This window comes from Oncorhynchus clarkii, chromosome 5, assembly GCF_045791955.1.
Source record: "Oncorhynchus clarkii lewisi isolate Uvic-CL-2024 chromosome 5, UVic_Ocla_1.0, whole genome shotgun sequence".
Lineage (NCBI taxonomy): Eukaryota > Metazoa > Chordata > Actinopteri > Salmoniformes > Salmonidae > Oncorhynchus > Oncorhynchus clarkii.
The window spans coordinates 32,102,504-32,118,164 of NC_092151.1; the positions used below are offsets into that span (position 1 = coordinate 32,102,504).

Below are 15,661 nucleotides of genomic sequence, written 5' to 3' on the forward strand. Positions count from 1 at the left end.
AAACCATAAACGAACCCTCGCAATGACTCCGTCGTTTGTCAGCGCCAGCGTAGCAAAGTAAGCCTTACGTCGCCCTACATTGTCAGCTATCGTTTCAATACCCCCCGGCGGATAGGTTTATATTTGTATATATAGTTATTGTCGTAACGTTAAGGTAATAATTCCTGGGAAAAATGGCAGAAAGCGACTGGGACACTGTGACTGTGTTGAGGAAGAAGGGTCCGACTGCTGCCCAGGCCAAATCTAAGCAGGTACAGTACGGTTAGTCAGCTAGCGTTAGCTATAGCAGCTAACATTAGCCAACATGTGAACATGCGGTTGAATCCAACCACTGAGCCCATGTTGGCTACACACGGTCACTGCCTGCAGGCAACCTTACTAATATTATACATCCCGGGGGACAACCTTCTCGCTTCTCTTTGGAATTTCCTGGTCGATAGGTAAAACGATCGACGTGGACAGAAAACGACTGTGGGTTTTCATCTAGCTAGTCATTTGTCTAACGTCGATTAATATTTTTATTCACTTTGGTTAAGGACCAAACATGGAAATCGGTGTAATTTAGTTAACCAGTTCAATGTAACTGAATGCAATCGAAATGTGAACCTGCATAATCGCCCAAAATAATGATTTAGATACTATCAGGGCCATAATATCTAGTAATGCTGCATACTCCAAGGGTAATCTCACCTTTCTGGTGAAAAATGGTTATTGCCGAGGTGTACTCTACTCACTTGAGCACACAATCAAGTAACGTTCCAAATTTGATACATTTATCAAATTTGTACATTTAACATCTTATGTATTTCCTACAACAAAACCGTATGAATAAGGCTTGAAATAAGCTTTCAATATATACTAAACAAAAATAAGTGCAACATCTAGCGTTCTCATGTTTAATGAGCTGAAATAAAAGATCCCACATTTCTAATTTTGTGCACTTTTTTTTTTTACATCCCTGTTAGTGAGCTAAAATAATCCATCCACCTGACAGGTATGGCATATCAAGAAGCTGATTAAACAGCATGATCATTATACAAGTGCAGCTTGTGCTGGGTACAATAAAAGGCCACTCAAATATGCAGATGTCTCAAATTGGGGGAGTGTGCAATTGGCATGCTGACTGCAGGAATGTCTACCAGAGCTGTTGCCAGAGAATTGAAGGTTAATTTCTCTACCATACCATAATTTGTCTCAATGTCATTTTAGAGAATTGGCACTACTTCCAACTTGCCTCAGTCGCAAACCACGCGGACCCACACCACCCCAGGATCTCCATCCAGCTTCACCTGCGGAATCAGGGGGGAGGGGGGGGGGGTGTATTTATGTCTGCAATAAAGTCCTTTAGTGGGGGAAAACTCATTCTGATTGGCTGGGCCTGGCTCTGCAGTGGGTGGGTCTGGGTCCCAAGTGGGTAGGCCTATACCCTCCCAGGCCCGCCCATGGCTGTGCTCCTGCCCATCCATGTGAAATCTGTAGATTAGGGCCTAATTAATACATTTCCTGAAATGAACTGTAACTCAGTACAAGTTTTGAAATTGTTGCATGTAGCGTTTATATTTTTGTTCAGTGTAGTATAATCAAATTTATAAAAACTAAGATTCCACAACTGTAAAATACAGTTGTACGTTTAGTGTTAGAGAAAAGGTGCATCTTTTCCAAAGGTCACTCTTGATCAAAACTTCTGCCCCCATTGCTGTGAATGTCAAATTACTATAGCTTGGCTTCCTGAAGTCGTTAGGAACTTGCCCTTCATCTCATATTAATCTTGTCCGTTTGTGTTTTCTGTTTTAAAATGAAAAATATTTTAGGTGAATGGCTATAATCGATCTCTGAATGTATAACCATGAGGAAACCACTCTCTCCTGCTGCGCTACGATGTAATGATTGCAGGCATGTGCTTTGTCATTGGCTGTGATGTAGGGTTCAGCCAAGAGTTTATGGACAGTCAGTCGGAAAAGCAAATGAAATGGTAGGGGGAACATTCCAGCGTAATGTGGTTTCAGATTTGACATCCTAAGTCACACAGGCTCTGAAAATATACTGTCTTGGTGGAAACCAGAGCTATTTCTCACTACCAGCCATTACAATCTACGGTGTCCACAGATCGATTTTATAAGCGAAAATGTCAGCCAGAACCACGCATGTCCTTTAAAAAGGGGACTTTACATCTGAGGGTTTAATGGATGGAATGTTAGCATGAGTTTGGCTAGGCTGATTGGCAATTAGAAGCAGCTGGTGCTTGTTGAGTTGCTACATTAGGGAGCTGCTTTCAAGGCAACTAGTTAGCGGGTGCATTCAAGACTAGTCCTCTTTTGAATTTGTTAATTCTTTATCTTAAAGGCCATGTTTCACTTTAAAATCCCCCAAACGAGTAGTGCATATCAGTGCTGACCACAATTAGTTGATTGTTTGGTTGTTAGTCTGTTGATTGACGGAGGTTGTTTTGAGTCGAGCAGTAACGCTCGCACACACACAGTACCAGTCAAAGTTTGGACACCTACCCATTCAAGGGTATTTCTTTATTTGTACTATTTTCTACATTGTAGAATAATAGTGAAGACATCAACAATTAAATAACTGATATGGAATCATGTAGTAACCAAAGTGTTAAACAAATCAAAATATATTTTTATATTCTTCAAAGTAGCCACCCTTTGCCTTGATGACAGCTTTGCACACTCTTAAGCATTCTCTCAACCAGCTTTGAGGAATGCTTTTCCAACAGTCTTGAAGGAGTTCCCACACATGCTGAGCACTTGTGGCTGCTTTTCCTTCACTCTGCGGTCCAACTCATCCTAAACCATCTTAACTGGGCTGAGGTCAGGTGCTTGTGGAGGCCAGGTCATCTGATGCAGCACTCCATCTCTCCTTGGTCAAATTCTAAATAAATCAGCAAAACACCATACCACCACCTCCATGCTTCACGGTGGGAACCACACACGCGGAGATCATCCGTTCACCTACTCTGCGTCTCACAAACTGAGGGCCCAGAATATTTTATGCAATGTTGCAAATTCGCTAGCACAAGCTTCAGCCGGACCCAAGATAATAGTTGATACAATGTTTGAAGTCTGACTACACATGGCCTGCAACGATGTGATTTATAGGATATTTATTATATTTTCTACTTGCAGCTATGTAGGCTGTTTTTATATGGTTGGCAATTAGTTACCTTTTTTAGGTTTCTTTTTCATTTGGATAGAATTTTGATTAACCACATGGCAAGGATTGAGATATGAAGACATTATTATAAATTAAATAACTTTCACAAAAATGTGCATATTAACCTTAACTGGCACACAGATCGGTAGAAATGGTAAGATAAATTGGCTTCCCACATGAAAGGTGGCAGACTCGTGTAGCCTATTACCGCCTATTTCAGGAGAGTAATGGCAGACTCTGCGAAAGGAGAAGGAGGAGAATAGTTGGGTCAGATTGTTTTTTTGTTGGTTGGTTATCTAGATCTCTGGGGCCCCTCGAGGCATTTGTCTTATTTCATCAAACCGTAAGCTTAAAGCATCAGACACACTCAATGCATATAGTTGATTTCATTTAGTCACATAGGATGTGACTATATATGGAAAAATACATGTAAAAAAAAATTGGTCAAAAGAACAAGACTACTTTAGTTTTTTTTAGGCAGGGACAGCCCTATAGCATATGTATGAATCTATCACTTTTTTTTTTTTATCCGACATTGTAAATATAATTGATTTTTTAAAACTGTGTTTTGAGCCCTGAATTCTGATTGGCTGACAGCCGAGGTATATCACATACCACGTGTATGACATTACATTTTTTCTGCTCGTATAAAGTACCACAGTAGGAGTCTCAATACCCATAAAACCTAGCGGTCACACAGGGAAACTTTTCCAATCGCTTTTCCCATAAGGGATTTTAGAAACTTAAAATAAGGGCTGTGTAGTGTAGGCTTACCCCAGCATTTTGATAAGTAAATCTCTCTAGGACTTGGTGACTTGCCATGTAATTACATTTATTTTAATAAACATTCCATTTATTCTACGGTTACAAAACAACTTTTTCATAGCATGTTGGTCTTCAAATTTTTACTAACTCTGATAACTTAAACATCAAGGATGTGCAACTTTGGTGGGGGCCACAAACACGGAACTCATGAAGCCCCCCCCCCAATAACAGGCCAATATTCTTCATCGTTTAGCACATAAAACGTGGTAATTGCCTACAATGACTATAATCCATTGCACATCTACTTGTCCGGTCTTTCTTTTACTCCTGCTACGGAAGAAAGAAAATGCGTGATCGTGAGGGGATATAGAGCCGCTGTTGCTTCGCAAATGATCTCTACCTGAAAATACATTATTTAAGTGATTGTTGGTTTTCAGCAGTCTTAAGTATGCTTTACTTTAAGAACTACAACAGTGATTTTGTCAGACAGCATAGCCAGCAACTCTATAGAGATGACTTGGATTGAAATGTAAAACTCTACACAACTTAAATATTTTAATGTTACGAAGTGATAAGCAGTAGTGGGCAGTCACTACCATCATGGGACTTTTGTTTTATTCCGTTACAGCATTCAACCCATATAAATCGAAACAACTTCAAAAAGCACTAATCGCTCATCACTAGGCCCTTGCTTCCGGAACCACTGAAGGCCCCTGTAATTCAGTCAGAAAGCTTGAAGAAGATGTCACCATCCAAGCCCATGTCACAGCCTGATGTAGAGATGACAAAATGCATTGTAGCTTTCATCACCAAAGCCATGTCAGCATGCACTGCACATGTTGCTGAACAATTCAACCCTTTTGTTAGTGTCTGAAAATTCATACAAATATTCAGTTCATAAGCATTGATACTAATACCTCGTCCTGTGGTGAGCGACTGCTGTTCAAGGTATTGAGCAACAGCTTTCTTACCTGACCCGACCCATATTCACAAAGGGTCTTCAGAATAGTGATCTAGGACCAGCTCCCCCATGTCAATGTAAACATTCATTGTGATCTAAAAGGCAAAACTGATCCTAAATCATTGCTCCTACTCAGATGCTTGATGAATAGGGCCCTGGTCTGTTTCCATGCTTCTTTCTAGTGATCTAAAGCCCTCATCTGAATTGCAACACCAACATGAATTAGCCTAGTCAGTACAGTAACTTAGTTAACTAATGAAACACTCATGTAAATTTGCCAAATTATATCAAAACACAGCCTGTTGCCAGTGGGGGAAAAAGGCTAATTTTTCTTGCCAACTTTGTCACCAGTGCATCAAAACCATTAGTGTTCACAATAGTCAGTCATATAGCTAGCAAATATATTGTTATTTTCTAGAAACCTAGGAACAGTCCACTTAGGTAGCGAACTCAGCTAACTCCCATCAGTCAAACGTTACATGACTTTCCCCCAGCAGCTTCAATCTAGCTAGCAGCATTTTTAATCAAATGGATAGCGTAGCAAATATAGCTACAGTGGGGCAAAAAGTATTTAGTCAGCCACCAATTGTGCAAGTTCTCCCACTTAAAAAGATGAGGCCTGTAATTTTCATCATAGGTACACTTCAACTATGACAGACAAAATGAGAAAAAAAACAGAAAATCACATTGTAGGATTTTTAATGAATTTATTTGCAAATTTGAGCTATTTTTGTATCAATATGTTTTGACCATGACATTTTACAATCCAGGGTAACTCCAAGCAGTTTAGTCACCTCAACTTCCACGTGGTTTAGTGAATGACTTGTCCCAAATACAATGCTTTTATTTATATTTAGGACACACTTATTCCTTGCCACCCATTCTGAAACTAACTGCAGCTCTCTAAGTGTTGCAGTAATTTCAGTCTCTGTAGTAGCTGACATGTACAGTGTTGAGTCATCTGCATACAGACACTGTCATTTCTCAAAGCCCTTGGCATGTCATTAGATTGAAAAAGGGACCTGGACAGGTGCCCTGGGGAATTCCTAATTCTACCTGCATTATGTTGGAGGCTTCCATTAAAGAACACCCTGTTCTATTACAGGAAACTCTATCCACAACATAGCAGGGGGTGTAAAGCTTTCCAGCAGCAGATGATTGCAGGGGCTGTTTTAGACTTCAATCTTTTTAATAATTTTCTCTTAGCCAATCAGTCATTTGTGTAAGTGCTGTGCTTGTTGAATGTCCTTCCCTATAAGTGTGCTGAAAGTCTGTCAATTTGTTTACTGTAAAATAGCATTGTATCTGGTTAAACACTTTTCTTCCCCCAGAAGTTTACTAAGGGTTGTAACAGGCTCAGTGGTCGGCTATCTGAGCCAGTAAAGTGGGATATACTATTCTTAGGAAGTGGAATGACTTGCTTCCCTCCAGGCCTGAGGGCACACAATTTCTAGTAGGCTTAAATTGAAGATGTGGCAAATAGGAATGTCAATATTGTCTGCTATTATCCTCAGTAATATTCCATTCAAGTTGTCAGACCCCGGTGGCTTGTCATTGTTGATTAGACAATATTTTCACTTCTTCCACTCTCCCATTACAGAATTTAAAAGTACAATTTCAACTGTGGGACCTTATAAATGGCACAGCCAGAAGAGGACTGGCCACCCTTCATAGCCTGTAAGCATCAGCTGATATCTCAAAGTGCTGTACAGAAACCCAGCCTAAAAACCCCAAACAGCAAGCAATGCAGGTGTAGAAGCACAGTGGCTAGGAAAAACTCCCTAGAAAGGCCAGAACCTAGGAAGAAACCTAGAGGGCTTTAAAAATAAATTAGATTATATAGACAGGTGTGCCTTCCCAAATTATGTCCCATTCAATTGACAAGTTGTAGAAACATCAAGGATGATCAATGGAAACAGGATGCACCTGAGCTCAATTGAGTCTCACGGCAAAGGGTCTGAATAGATATGTAAATAAGTTATGTTTAATACATTTGATAAGATGTGTAGATTGTGATTTATTTAATATATTTACAATGTGGAAAAGGTCAAAGGGTCTGAATAATTTATAAATGCATTGTAGATGCAGCCTAATTCATTACTTTTAAATTTACAAATCAAAATCGCAGTTGTCTTTCACTTCACAATATCTTCAATGTCAAATATCACGATATTCGATTGAATGTCAACAGTCCAACCCTACTATGTCGAGTTTTGCTTGGAGTCTCAGATGTCATCAAGCCATGGTAGTTAGGCTGCTGTGGTGATGGCAATCGCCAAAACTAACTCCAAGGTAGTCAGACCATTGAGAGGAAATGCGCTGTTCTGGACCGCAGGTGCCGTGTCATTGGCGATTATAGTTTAGGTAGTACAAACGTATGGATGAGATGCCCACAGTGACCCAACCTTAAACATCAGGAGAGCAAGCAGAAGCGACGGTCGCAAGGAGAGAAAAAAAGACCTTGGTGATTCAGGCTCAGTTGGTGAGCCAATCTGCTTTTGGCTGATTGGGTAGGATTCTGTGTGTGAGGTATGAGGCAGGACTTGAAATGAGGCAGGACTTGAGTTAATGCAGGTTCTGAAAGATGAGCATGTTGTGGGCTGTTGAGGTCAGTAGATGTAGGAATGATAGGCTTGAGAGGACCAGCGTCCGGGGAGTTGTATGGTGTTGATGCCATGGATGCAGCTCCGATGCGTAAGGAGTGTCCAATGAATTGGTCAGCAGGATAGCCATACAGGGATGATTAGTCTCAGATTGGAACCATTGCCGAGGCGATGGAACCTGATTAATAATGGCTCGGAAGGAGCGGCATGTTAAGATGGCTGAGATGAGAGGAATGGCAAGTAACTGGCTGAGATGTCAGTGTTCATTGCTGGAAGGGATGGGATGGAATGGAATGGCAGTCACAGGACCAGTGGGACTGGTGGTGGAGAGTTGGTCACTGGCAGAGAGGGTGTGAGCAGGTGCCGAAGTGTGAGTTTAAGGAAAATGTAACCAGGGCATTGGAGGGGGGGGCAGCCAGAAGTCGAGCCGCGCAACAAGCAGAGGCAGTGTGGGGGATGCATTAGGGGCTACTGGCATTGGGGCAGACAGGATGCAGGAAGGGTGGGGTGGACAACCGCAGAGGCTACAGTACTGCTGTTGAGAGCCCCAGTATGTGCTGACATTCCACTGCAGAAGCCAATAGGCAGTGAAAGCAGAACCGGCAATGTCAGTTTCAGATTGTTGCGCCACCAAAATGAATGCCAAATCCATAACGATGGAGTGGTAGTCCTCCAACTCAGTGGTGAGAAGGGTGAGCCAAGCAGATGACGTCTCTGTAGTGGCTTCTTCCTTGCTGAGCGGCCTTTTAGGTTATGTCGATATAGGACTTGTTTTACCTGCATCTTCATAAGGTCCTTTGCTGTTGTTCTGGGATTGATTTTCACTTTTCACACCAAAGTACCTTCATCTCTAGGAGACAGAACCTGTCTCCTTCCTGAGCGGTATGATGGCTGCGTGGTCCCATGGTGTTTATACTTGCGTACTATTGTTTGTACAGATGAACGTTGTACTTCCAGGCATTTGGAAATTGCTCCCAGGGATGAACCAGACTTGTGGAGGTCTAAATTTTTTTTCTGGGGACTTGGCTAATTTCTTTAGAATTTCCCACGATGTCAGGCAAAGAGGCAATGAGTTTGAAGGTAGGCCTTGAAATACATCCACAGGTACACCTCCAATTGACTCAAAGTCAATTGGCCTATCAGAAGCTTATGAAGACATTACATTTTCTGTAATTTTCCAAGCTGTTTAAAGGCACAGTGAACTTAGTGAATGTACACTTCTGATCCACTGGATGTCTGTAAACGATTGTTGGAAGAATTACGCGTGTCATGCACAAAGTAGATGTCCTAACCGACTTACCAAAACTGTAGTTTGTTAACAAGAAATGTCTGGAGTGATTTGAAAAACAAATTTTAACGACTTAAGTGTACAACCTAAGTGTACGTAAACTTCCGACTTCAAATGTATGTGAGAATTCTGTTCATTGACTACATCTCAACGTTCAACACCATAGTGCCCACAAAGCTCATCACTAAGCTAAGGTCCCTGGGACCAAACACCTCCCTCTGCAACTGGATCCTGGACTTCCTGACGGCCACCATCAGGTGGTAAGGGTAGGTAACAACACATCCAACACACTGATCCTCAACACAGGGGCACCTGAGGGGTGCGTGCTTAGTCCCCTCCTGTACTCCCTGTTCACCCACGACTGCGTGGCCAAGCACAACCCCTGCACCATCATTAAGTTTGCGGACGACACAACAGTGGTAGGCCTGATCACTGAAAATGATGAGACAGCCTATAGGGAAGAGGTCTGAGACACACTGCCAGGACAACTACCTCTCCCTCAATGTGAGCAAGACCTTGGAGATGATCGTGGACTATAGGAAAAGGCGGGCCGAACAGGCCCCCATTAACATCGACGGGGCTGTAGTGGAGCGGGTCTAGAGTTTCAAGTTCCTTGGTGATGTGGACACCATCATGGTCCAAGCACACCAAGACAGTTGTGAAGAGGGCACCGCAATACCTTTTCCCCCCAGGAGACTGAAAAGAAGAAGAAAAAATCAGGAGACTGAAAATATATATATATTTTTTTGTTGTTTGTTAATTAACACCATTTAAAAACGTTTTTGTAGCTGGCTTGTGTTTGGATTGTGTGTTGTATCCGCACCCTGTCCTGGACTACTCATCTATACTAGCTAATAGCCTTTGTTATGGAATGGTATAGTAAAGTGTTGAATAATGTACTACGTTATCTCTAGGCTATCACAGCTGCACAGAGACGTGGAGAAGACCTCGATACTACCAAGAAATGTAAGCCTTTATTATAAATAGCAATTCATGTGCAATCCACCATCTCCCCTACTAGGAGGTCTGGAACATGATGGATTGATTTCTGAATGAAATTATGTTATGGCTTGTTTACTAACCACGCCAATTCATCTGTGTCCACAGGGTCTGCAGGGCAGAACAAGCAGCACCTGGTGACCAAGAACACCGCCAAGCTGGACCGGGAGACAGAGGAGCTGCAGCACCTGAGGGTCTCCCTGGAGGTGGGAAAGGTTATCCAGCAGGGCCGCCAGAACAGTGGCCTCACCCAGAAAGATCTGGCCACTGTGAGTAAAGCTGCTGCAGACCCACATGACTCATTAGGACAGAGGTATTAAACGTTTTTCAGTGAGGACCCCAATTTTTCGGCCAGAATTTCTCGGGACCCAATGTTTTTCGCAGTAACTTTTTGTGACCACCCCACCCCAAATATTATGACACAACCTTAAAATTGGTACATTTTAGATTTTTTTAATTAACAAATAACCCTTAATTCGTTACATTTTAATCCCTTATCAAAATGAAAAGAAACCATTAAATATATTTGCAATTTTTTTAATGATCTTTCTCAAAATCGTTTGTATATTACCCCATACAATAATCTGTACTATTCATATGTATTCATTTTTTATTTTGGGGGGGACCCCACTGCAGCTCCCCCTGACTTTGAATACCACAGCATAAGGACATTGGTGCATTTCTGTAGTCAGAATTTCTGTGGCTTACTCTCCTCGTCTTCTCTACATCTGTACTCATCTGAAAACACAGGGTAGGTGAAAACAATGTCCAATACATTCACATCTGTACAGCTGTAGATGAGGAGAGGAGGACACTTCCGAGATGCATCTAATCATGTGTGTATGTAGCTTAAATGACATGGCCTCTGACTGACATTTCAACAGTTTTTGACTGTAGGTCTAAATATCATGTTTTTAGGTCACTGATTTCTTCTGATGTCTCTTTTGGCTTTGACTTTCAGAAAATTAATGAGAAGCCTCAGGTCATCGCAGACTATGAGTGTGGAAAAGCAATTCCCAACAATCAGGTCATGGGCAAAATTGAGAGAGCAATCGGTGAGTGGAATCTGGGACAGACTGTCACACTGACATTGTTAATAATCCACCCCTATGTTTTATCATGTTTCAGAGTAGCGTAATGCCACCTTATCAGTGCTTTTAATTTTACCATTGGTCCTTGTTTGTCTGACGTCACAACTTTTTGTTCTCAGGTTTGAAGCTGCGCGGGAAAGATATTGGACTACCTCTGGAGGCAAAACCAAAGAAGAAATGAGGACAAAGCCTCGAAATCAGCCCCCCCTTCCCCCTGTCCCCCATCTCTATCCCCACCTTCCTACTCCAGCTATGACCCTGCCTTCCTTAACTTTCAAAACCCCCCTCTCCCCTATCACCCTCCTTTACCTGGGCTGACCTCCACCTGTGTCCTGCTACAGGACCTGGTGATCCACCACGTTGCAAGCTGCATATACTGACAAATCATCACAAATTACTTCTTATAATCAATGAATGAACGACTGAATGCATTGCAAAACTTGCTAACCAAAAGTGCTCTGACATGAATTTTTTTCTTTAACTTTTTTTGGGGGATGGTTGAAACAGACCAGGTGAATTTTACCATGGCCATGTGCATCGACTCTAACATACATTTTTCTCTGAACATGTTCTTTTTAACCATTTTGAACGTGCTTGATTGCAGCCTTTTCACACACTTTGCATATTGTGTCACTACGATATGGACATGTCCTACTGCTGTAGCTTGGTTTTGATCTTCAAATAAAGTTTGACAGTTTACTTCTGTGTGTGTCATCTGTTGGTAATTTTGAAGATAGAATGTGTTATCTGCAGTTTTTTATTAGAGAAGGCCTTGAAATAAGATGTTTTGGTGTCCTATAATGTTACTAGCGGTAATTAAACCAGTCTGACACATTGGCCCTGTGCACACTCAGGTTGTACAATTGATGTACAATGGGTCGGCAACAGACAGCCTGCAGGCCCCAAAATATTGAGGGGGTGATTTTCTGGTTTTAAAAGACTAAAATCACCAGGAACCAGGAAGATTAGTTTAATTTAGGACATTTGTTTAAAATATTCCCACAAATGGGGAAGAAAAATATGCTTTTAGTCATGTAGTGTGTGTGGACACCTGCTCGTCGAACATCTCATTCGGAAATGATGGCCATTAATATGGACTTGGTCCTCCCTTTGCTATAACAGCCTCTACTTTTCTTGTGCTGACGTTGCTTCCAGTGGCAGTTTGAGCTTGTGTGGTCTACCACTTCGCAGCTGAGCCGTTGTTGATCCTAGACGTTTCCACTTCACAATAATAGCACTTACAGTTGACCGGGGCAGATCTAGCAGGGCAATTTTTTTTCAAAGGACTTGTTTGAAAGGTCTTATCTAGTTGCCTACCCCTGATGTACAATGTATTTAAAACAACCAATATTTTCTATGCTTCTGGGGTCAATCAGTGTTCAACACATCCAACATCAAAGGTTCTCAATACTTGTTCAATACTTCCCATTGAAAGTGCTGTTCCAAGATATGAGTTTACTCAGTGTTCCCTTAGATTGTAAACTGTCATGGTCAAAACATATAGATTCAATGGTGGGGAAGAGGTCTGTCCGTAATAATGTTTTGACTGTGTGACTGACTGCATCACTTATTTTTATAAGAAACGTGTTCAATTCTAAATAGTTTGTAAGTCAATTAATAGCTCACACACAATTTCCCCACCAGACATGCCACCAGGGGTCTTTTCATAGTCCCCAAATTCAAGAAAGCGTACAGTATTATATAGAGCCATTATTGCATGGAACTCCCATTGCTCAAATGAACAGCAAACCTGGTTTAAAACGGATAAAGCAAACCTCACAGCATAACGCCTCTCCCCTATTTGACCTAGATATTTATCTATGTATTGATATGTAGGCTATGTGTGCCGTTTTTAAATGTATGTAGCTCTGTCCTTGAACTGTTGTCTGTTAATGTTCTATATTATGTTTCATGTTCTGTGTGTACCCCAGGAAGAGTAGCAGCGGCTTTCGCAACAGCTAATGTGGATCCAAAATGAAATACCAAATACTCTTTCTGAATGTTTAGAAAAAATGTTTTCGTAAGGCATACAATTGGTTTTGGATTCCCTCTACCACTCAACCCGAGGAGAAGCACAAACGCTCTATCTTTGACAGGTTGGTGTCGGCTAACATCAAAGGCCGGAGGAATCCTTTCAAATTAAGTAGTTAACTATTTCAAGTCGATATTCAACAAATTAACCTTTTATTTTGATGATCAATATCATATACTTAAAAGTTGTTTTAGATAGGGGGGGCTGACCTGACACCCTTGATTTGCACACACAAATATTTGATTATTTAAACACATTGGGGTGGGGGAAGAGGGGTCCAGATAAACACTAAACCCAATAGAATACAAAGAACAACGGTAGCAAAACTGGATTCTAAATCCCTCAACATGGAAGCTCTGTACAATGGTAGATCGCCCTCTATAAACCCAACTGAGCCCTGAGAATCACATGTCCAGTCCACATCAAACTTCTGTGATTGGGCACTTCTACAAAGGGATCAAAGTTTCCACTGAAGAGATAGGTGCTGGTGCCACAACAAACAAAAAAAACACATTCCCTGGAAGTGACAGCATCAATGCCATACCTCAACTGTCATCATTGAAAGGATGCATGTCCACCTGACAGCTGACTGATATCTTCAGTGAAGTATCAGGTACCCTCGTAGAATAGTAAACTTTTCGGACAATATATAATTCTCAACAGTGCATTCGGGAAGTATTCAAACCCCTTCCTTTTTTCTACATTTCGTTACGATACAGCCTTATTCTACCAAGATTGAACTCTTTGGCCATCAATCTACACACAATGCATATAATGACAAAGTGAAAAACAGTTTTTTAGAAATGCCTTACTTACATAAGTATTCAGACCCTCTGCTATGGGACTCCATATTGAACTTCTTGAGATGTTTCTACAACTTGATTGGAGTCCACCTGTGGTAAATTCAATTGATTGGACATGATTTGGAAAGGCACACACCTGTCTATGTAAGGTCCCACAGTTGACAGTGCATGTCACAGCAAAAATCAAGTCAAGGGGTCTAAATACTTTCCAAATACACTGTATATTACGTTGGGTACCAGTATACAGTTTATTTTATAGGAACTATGCAGGTTCAGTCTCAAACATTTTCATGTGCCAAAAATGCATGTACTCTCATTTGAAAAATATTTCACTAACACCTGTAGGTGAGCCCTATTCACTAAGATGTAAACAACTGCTTCCATACAGCTGTGTATGGCTGGAGAGTGTACTGTACATTCTCTCCCTCATCAGCTGTCCGTGCAACAGTACAGTTCTGTAGTGTGTTCCCAGTAGCACTGTGAGTGTGCATAGTGCATCCATGTCCTCCATCTCAGATTCTCCTCCCTTGGTTCTGCTTTTGGTCGGCCACTCCTTTCCCGTCACTGTATGACACACAGCTCAGTGCTGTCCTGATTACGTGGATCTGCGGTCCTGTCTAAGTGTTCCTCAATGTGGGGTGTGTCATAGGTCCCCTCTGGCCCCCTCTCCTGTTCCTCCTCTGGGGGCAGCAGACTCTGTCTCAGCTCCATCAGCTGGTCCCGTCCCTCGCTGGACGGCAGGTTGCCCAGGTAGTACTGAGGGGCCAGCTCCACCAACCTTCCCACAGAAAACAAGGTTACATAAAAGTAATGCACTTAAATGCCTAGTTTACCTCAATGTAATGACATTTGCACATGTCAGAAGACTTCTATATCATATTAACGTGGTTCTGTAGAAGTTTAATGCTTGTGGTTGTTCGATCTGATCATCTGCGCAGCATGAAAATCTGGAATGCACCCACTATCTTCTGACAGATAGTACAGTAAACTGTACTGTCTACCAAATGACTAGTATTCCAAAAGGAAGCAAAGTCGCAACTATGTGGATGGCCTAAAGAAGTTCAGGGTTACTGTGTGCATTACATGCATACTAACTACAACAAAAGTTCACAAAAAATGTTGGGGTTACTCACATGTGGGGATGCACCTCGGAGGCGGTGCGGACACAGTTGTCGTGGGAGATGGTAAATTCGTGGTAGAGCACCCAGGAGGGGGGGTTGGGGCGCGGCCGGCGACACAGATAGGAGGAGAAGGGGTGGAGGTGAGCCACGTGACGGTGAGTCAACAGGAGGTAGTTACCTGAGCCGTCCACATCATGAGCCACCTGAGAGAGAGACAGGGGAAGGGAGAAGAGAAAACGCAACAAAATAGAGAAACAAGTACAGAAATAGCAGGAGAGACCGAGGGGGAGGGGGCAAAAGGCAGAGACACCAGAATGGAAAGAAAGAAGAAAATATGAAAATTGAGAAAGACAGTAAGGTAAAGACAAATAGGGGGGAGGACAGAGAGAGAGAGGTTAAGGTCTATATATTTCCCTGTCAAAATTCAGACACAACATTAACTAACAAAATAATCTTCAATGGAGAAGTGAACTGATGAGTCTTTCTACCTTGAGGAAGAACCCTGAGATGAGCGCACGCTTGATATTAGTGCAGTTGTCTTGGCAACCAAACGCAGGAGGCGAGACGGGCAACTCTATTCGTTGCATCACCTCCAGCAGCTCCGCCCTAATCATCCCAGCCAATCTTAATGCAGTGGGGTTCAGGAAGTTGGTAGTACACCAGGCATCATCCTCATTGTCTAAAAGAGCAATCAGATTAATATTCAGGAGGAGAACTGTGTAAAATGCATGTTGTGCCCATATGTGTATATCTATAAGTTGATGTTTGTGTGCGTGTGTTTGTGCGCATAAACCAAACCTCCTGTACATTGCAGCTGTGTGTGTGTGTGTGTA

General features: G+C 42.0%; 2 protein-coding genes across 2 annotated transcripts in view; one reads left to right on the plus strand and one right to left on the minus strand.

The window, feature by feature from the left end:
• LOC139408679 (endothelial differentiation-related factor 1 homolog) lies at positions 1-11,571 on the plus strand. Its single transcript, XM_071152866.1, has 5 exons — positions 1-251; positions 9,697-9,748; positions 9,890-10,050; positions 10,743-10,836; positions 10,992-11,571. The coding sequence occupies exons 1-5, from the start codon at positions 174-176 to the stop codon at positions 11,051-11,053; spliced, it is 447 nt and encodes a 148-aa protein (XP_071008967.1). The 5' UTR covers positions 1-173; the 3' UTR covers positions 11,054-11,571.
• LOC139408671 (ATP-dependent RNA helicase DQX1-like) overlaps positions 11,559-15,661 on the minus strand; it is a 20,191-nt gene continuing 16,088 nt past the window's right edge. The window contains exons 10-12 of the mRNA XM_071152855.1: positions 15,317-15,507; positions 14,841-15,031; positions 11,559-14,485 (exon numbers count right to left, since the gene is read on the minus strand). Of these exons, the coding sequence (XP_071008956.1) occupies positions 14,269-14,485; positions 14,841-15,031; positions 15,317-15,507 (599 nt within the window). The 3' untranslated portion in view covers positions 11,559-14,268. The remainder of the gene's footprint in view (positions 14,486-14,840; positions 15,032-15,316; positions 15,508-15,661) is intronic.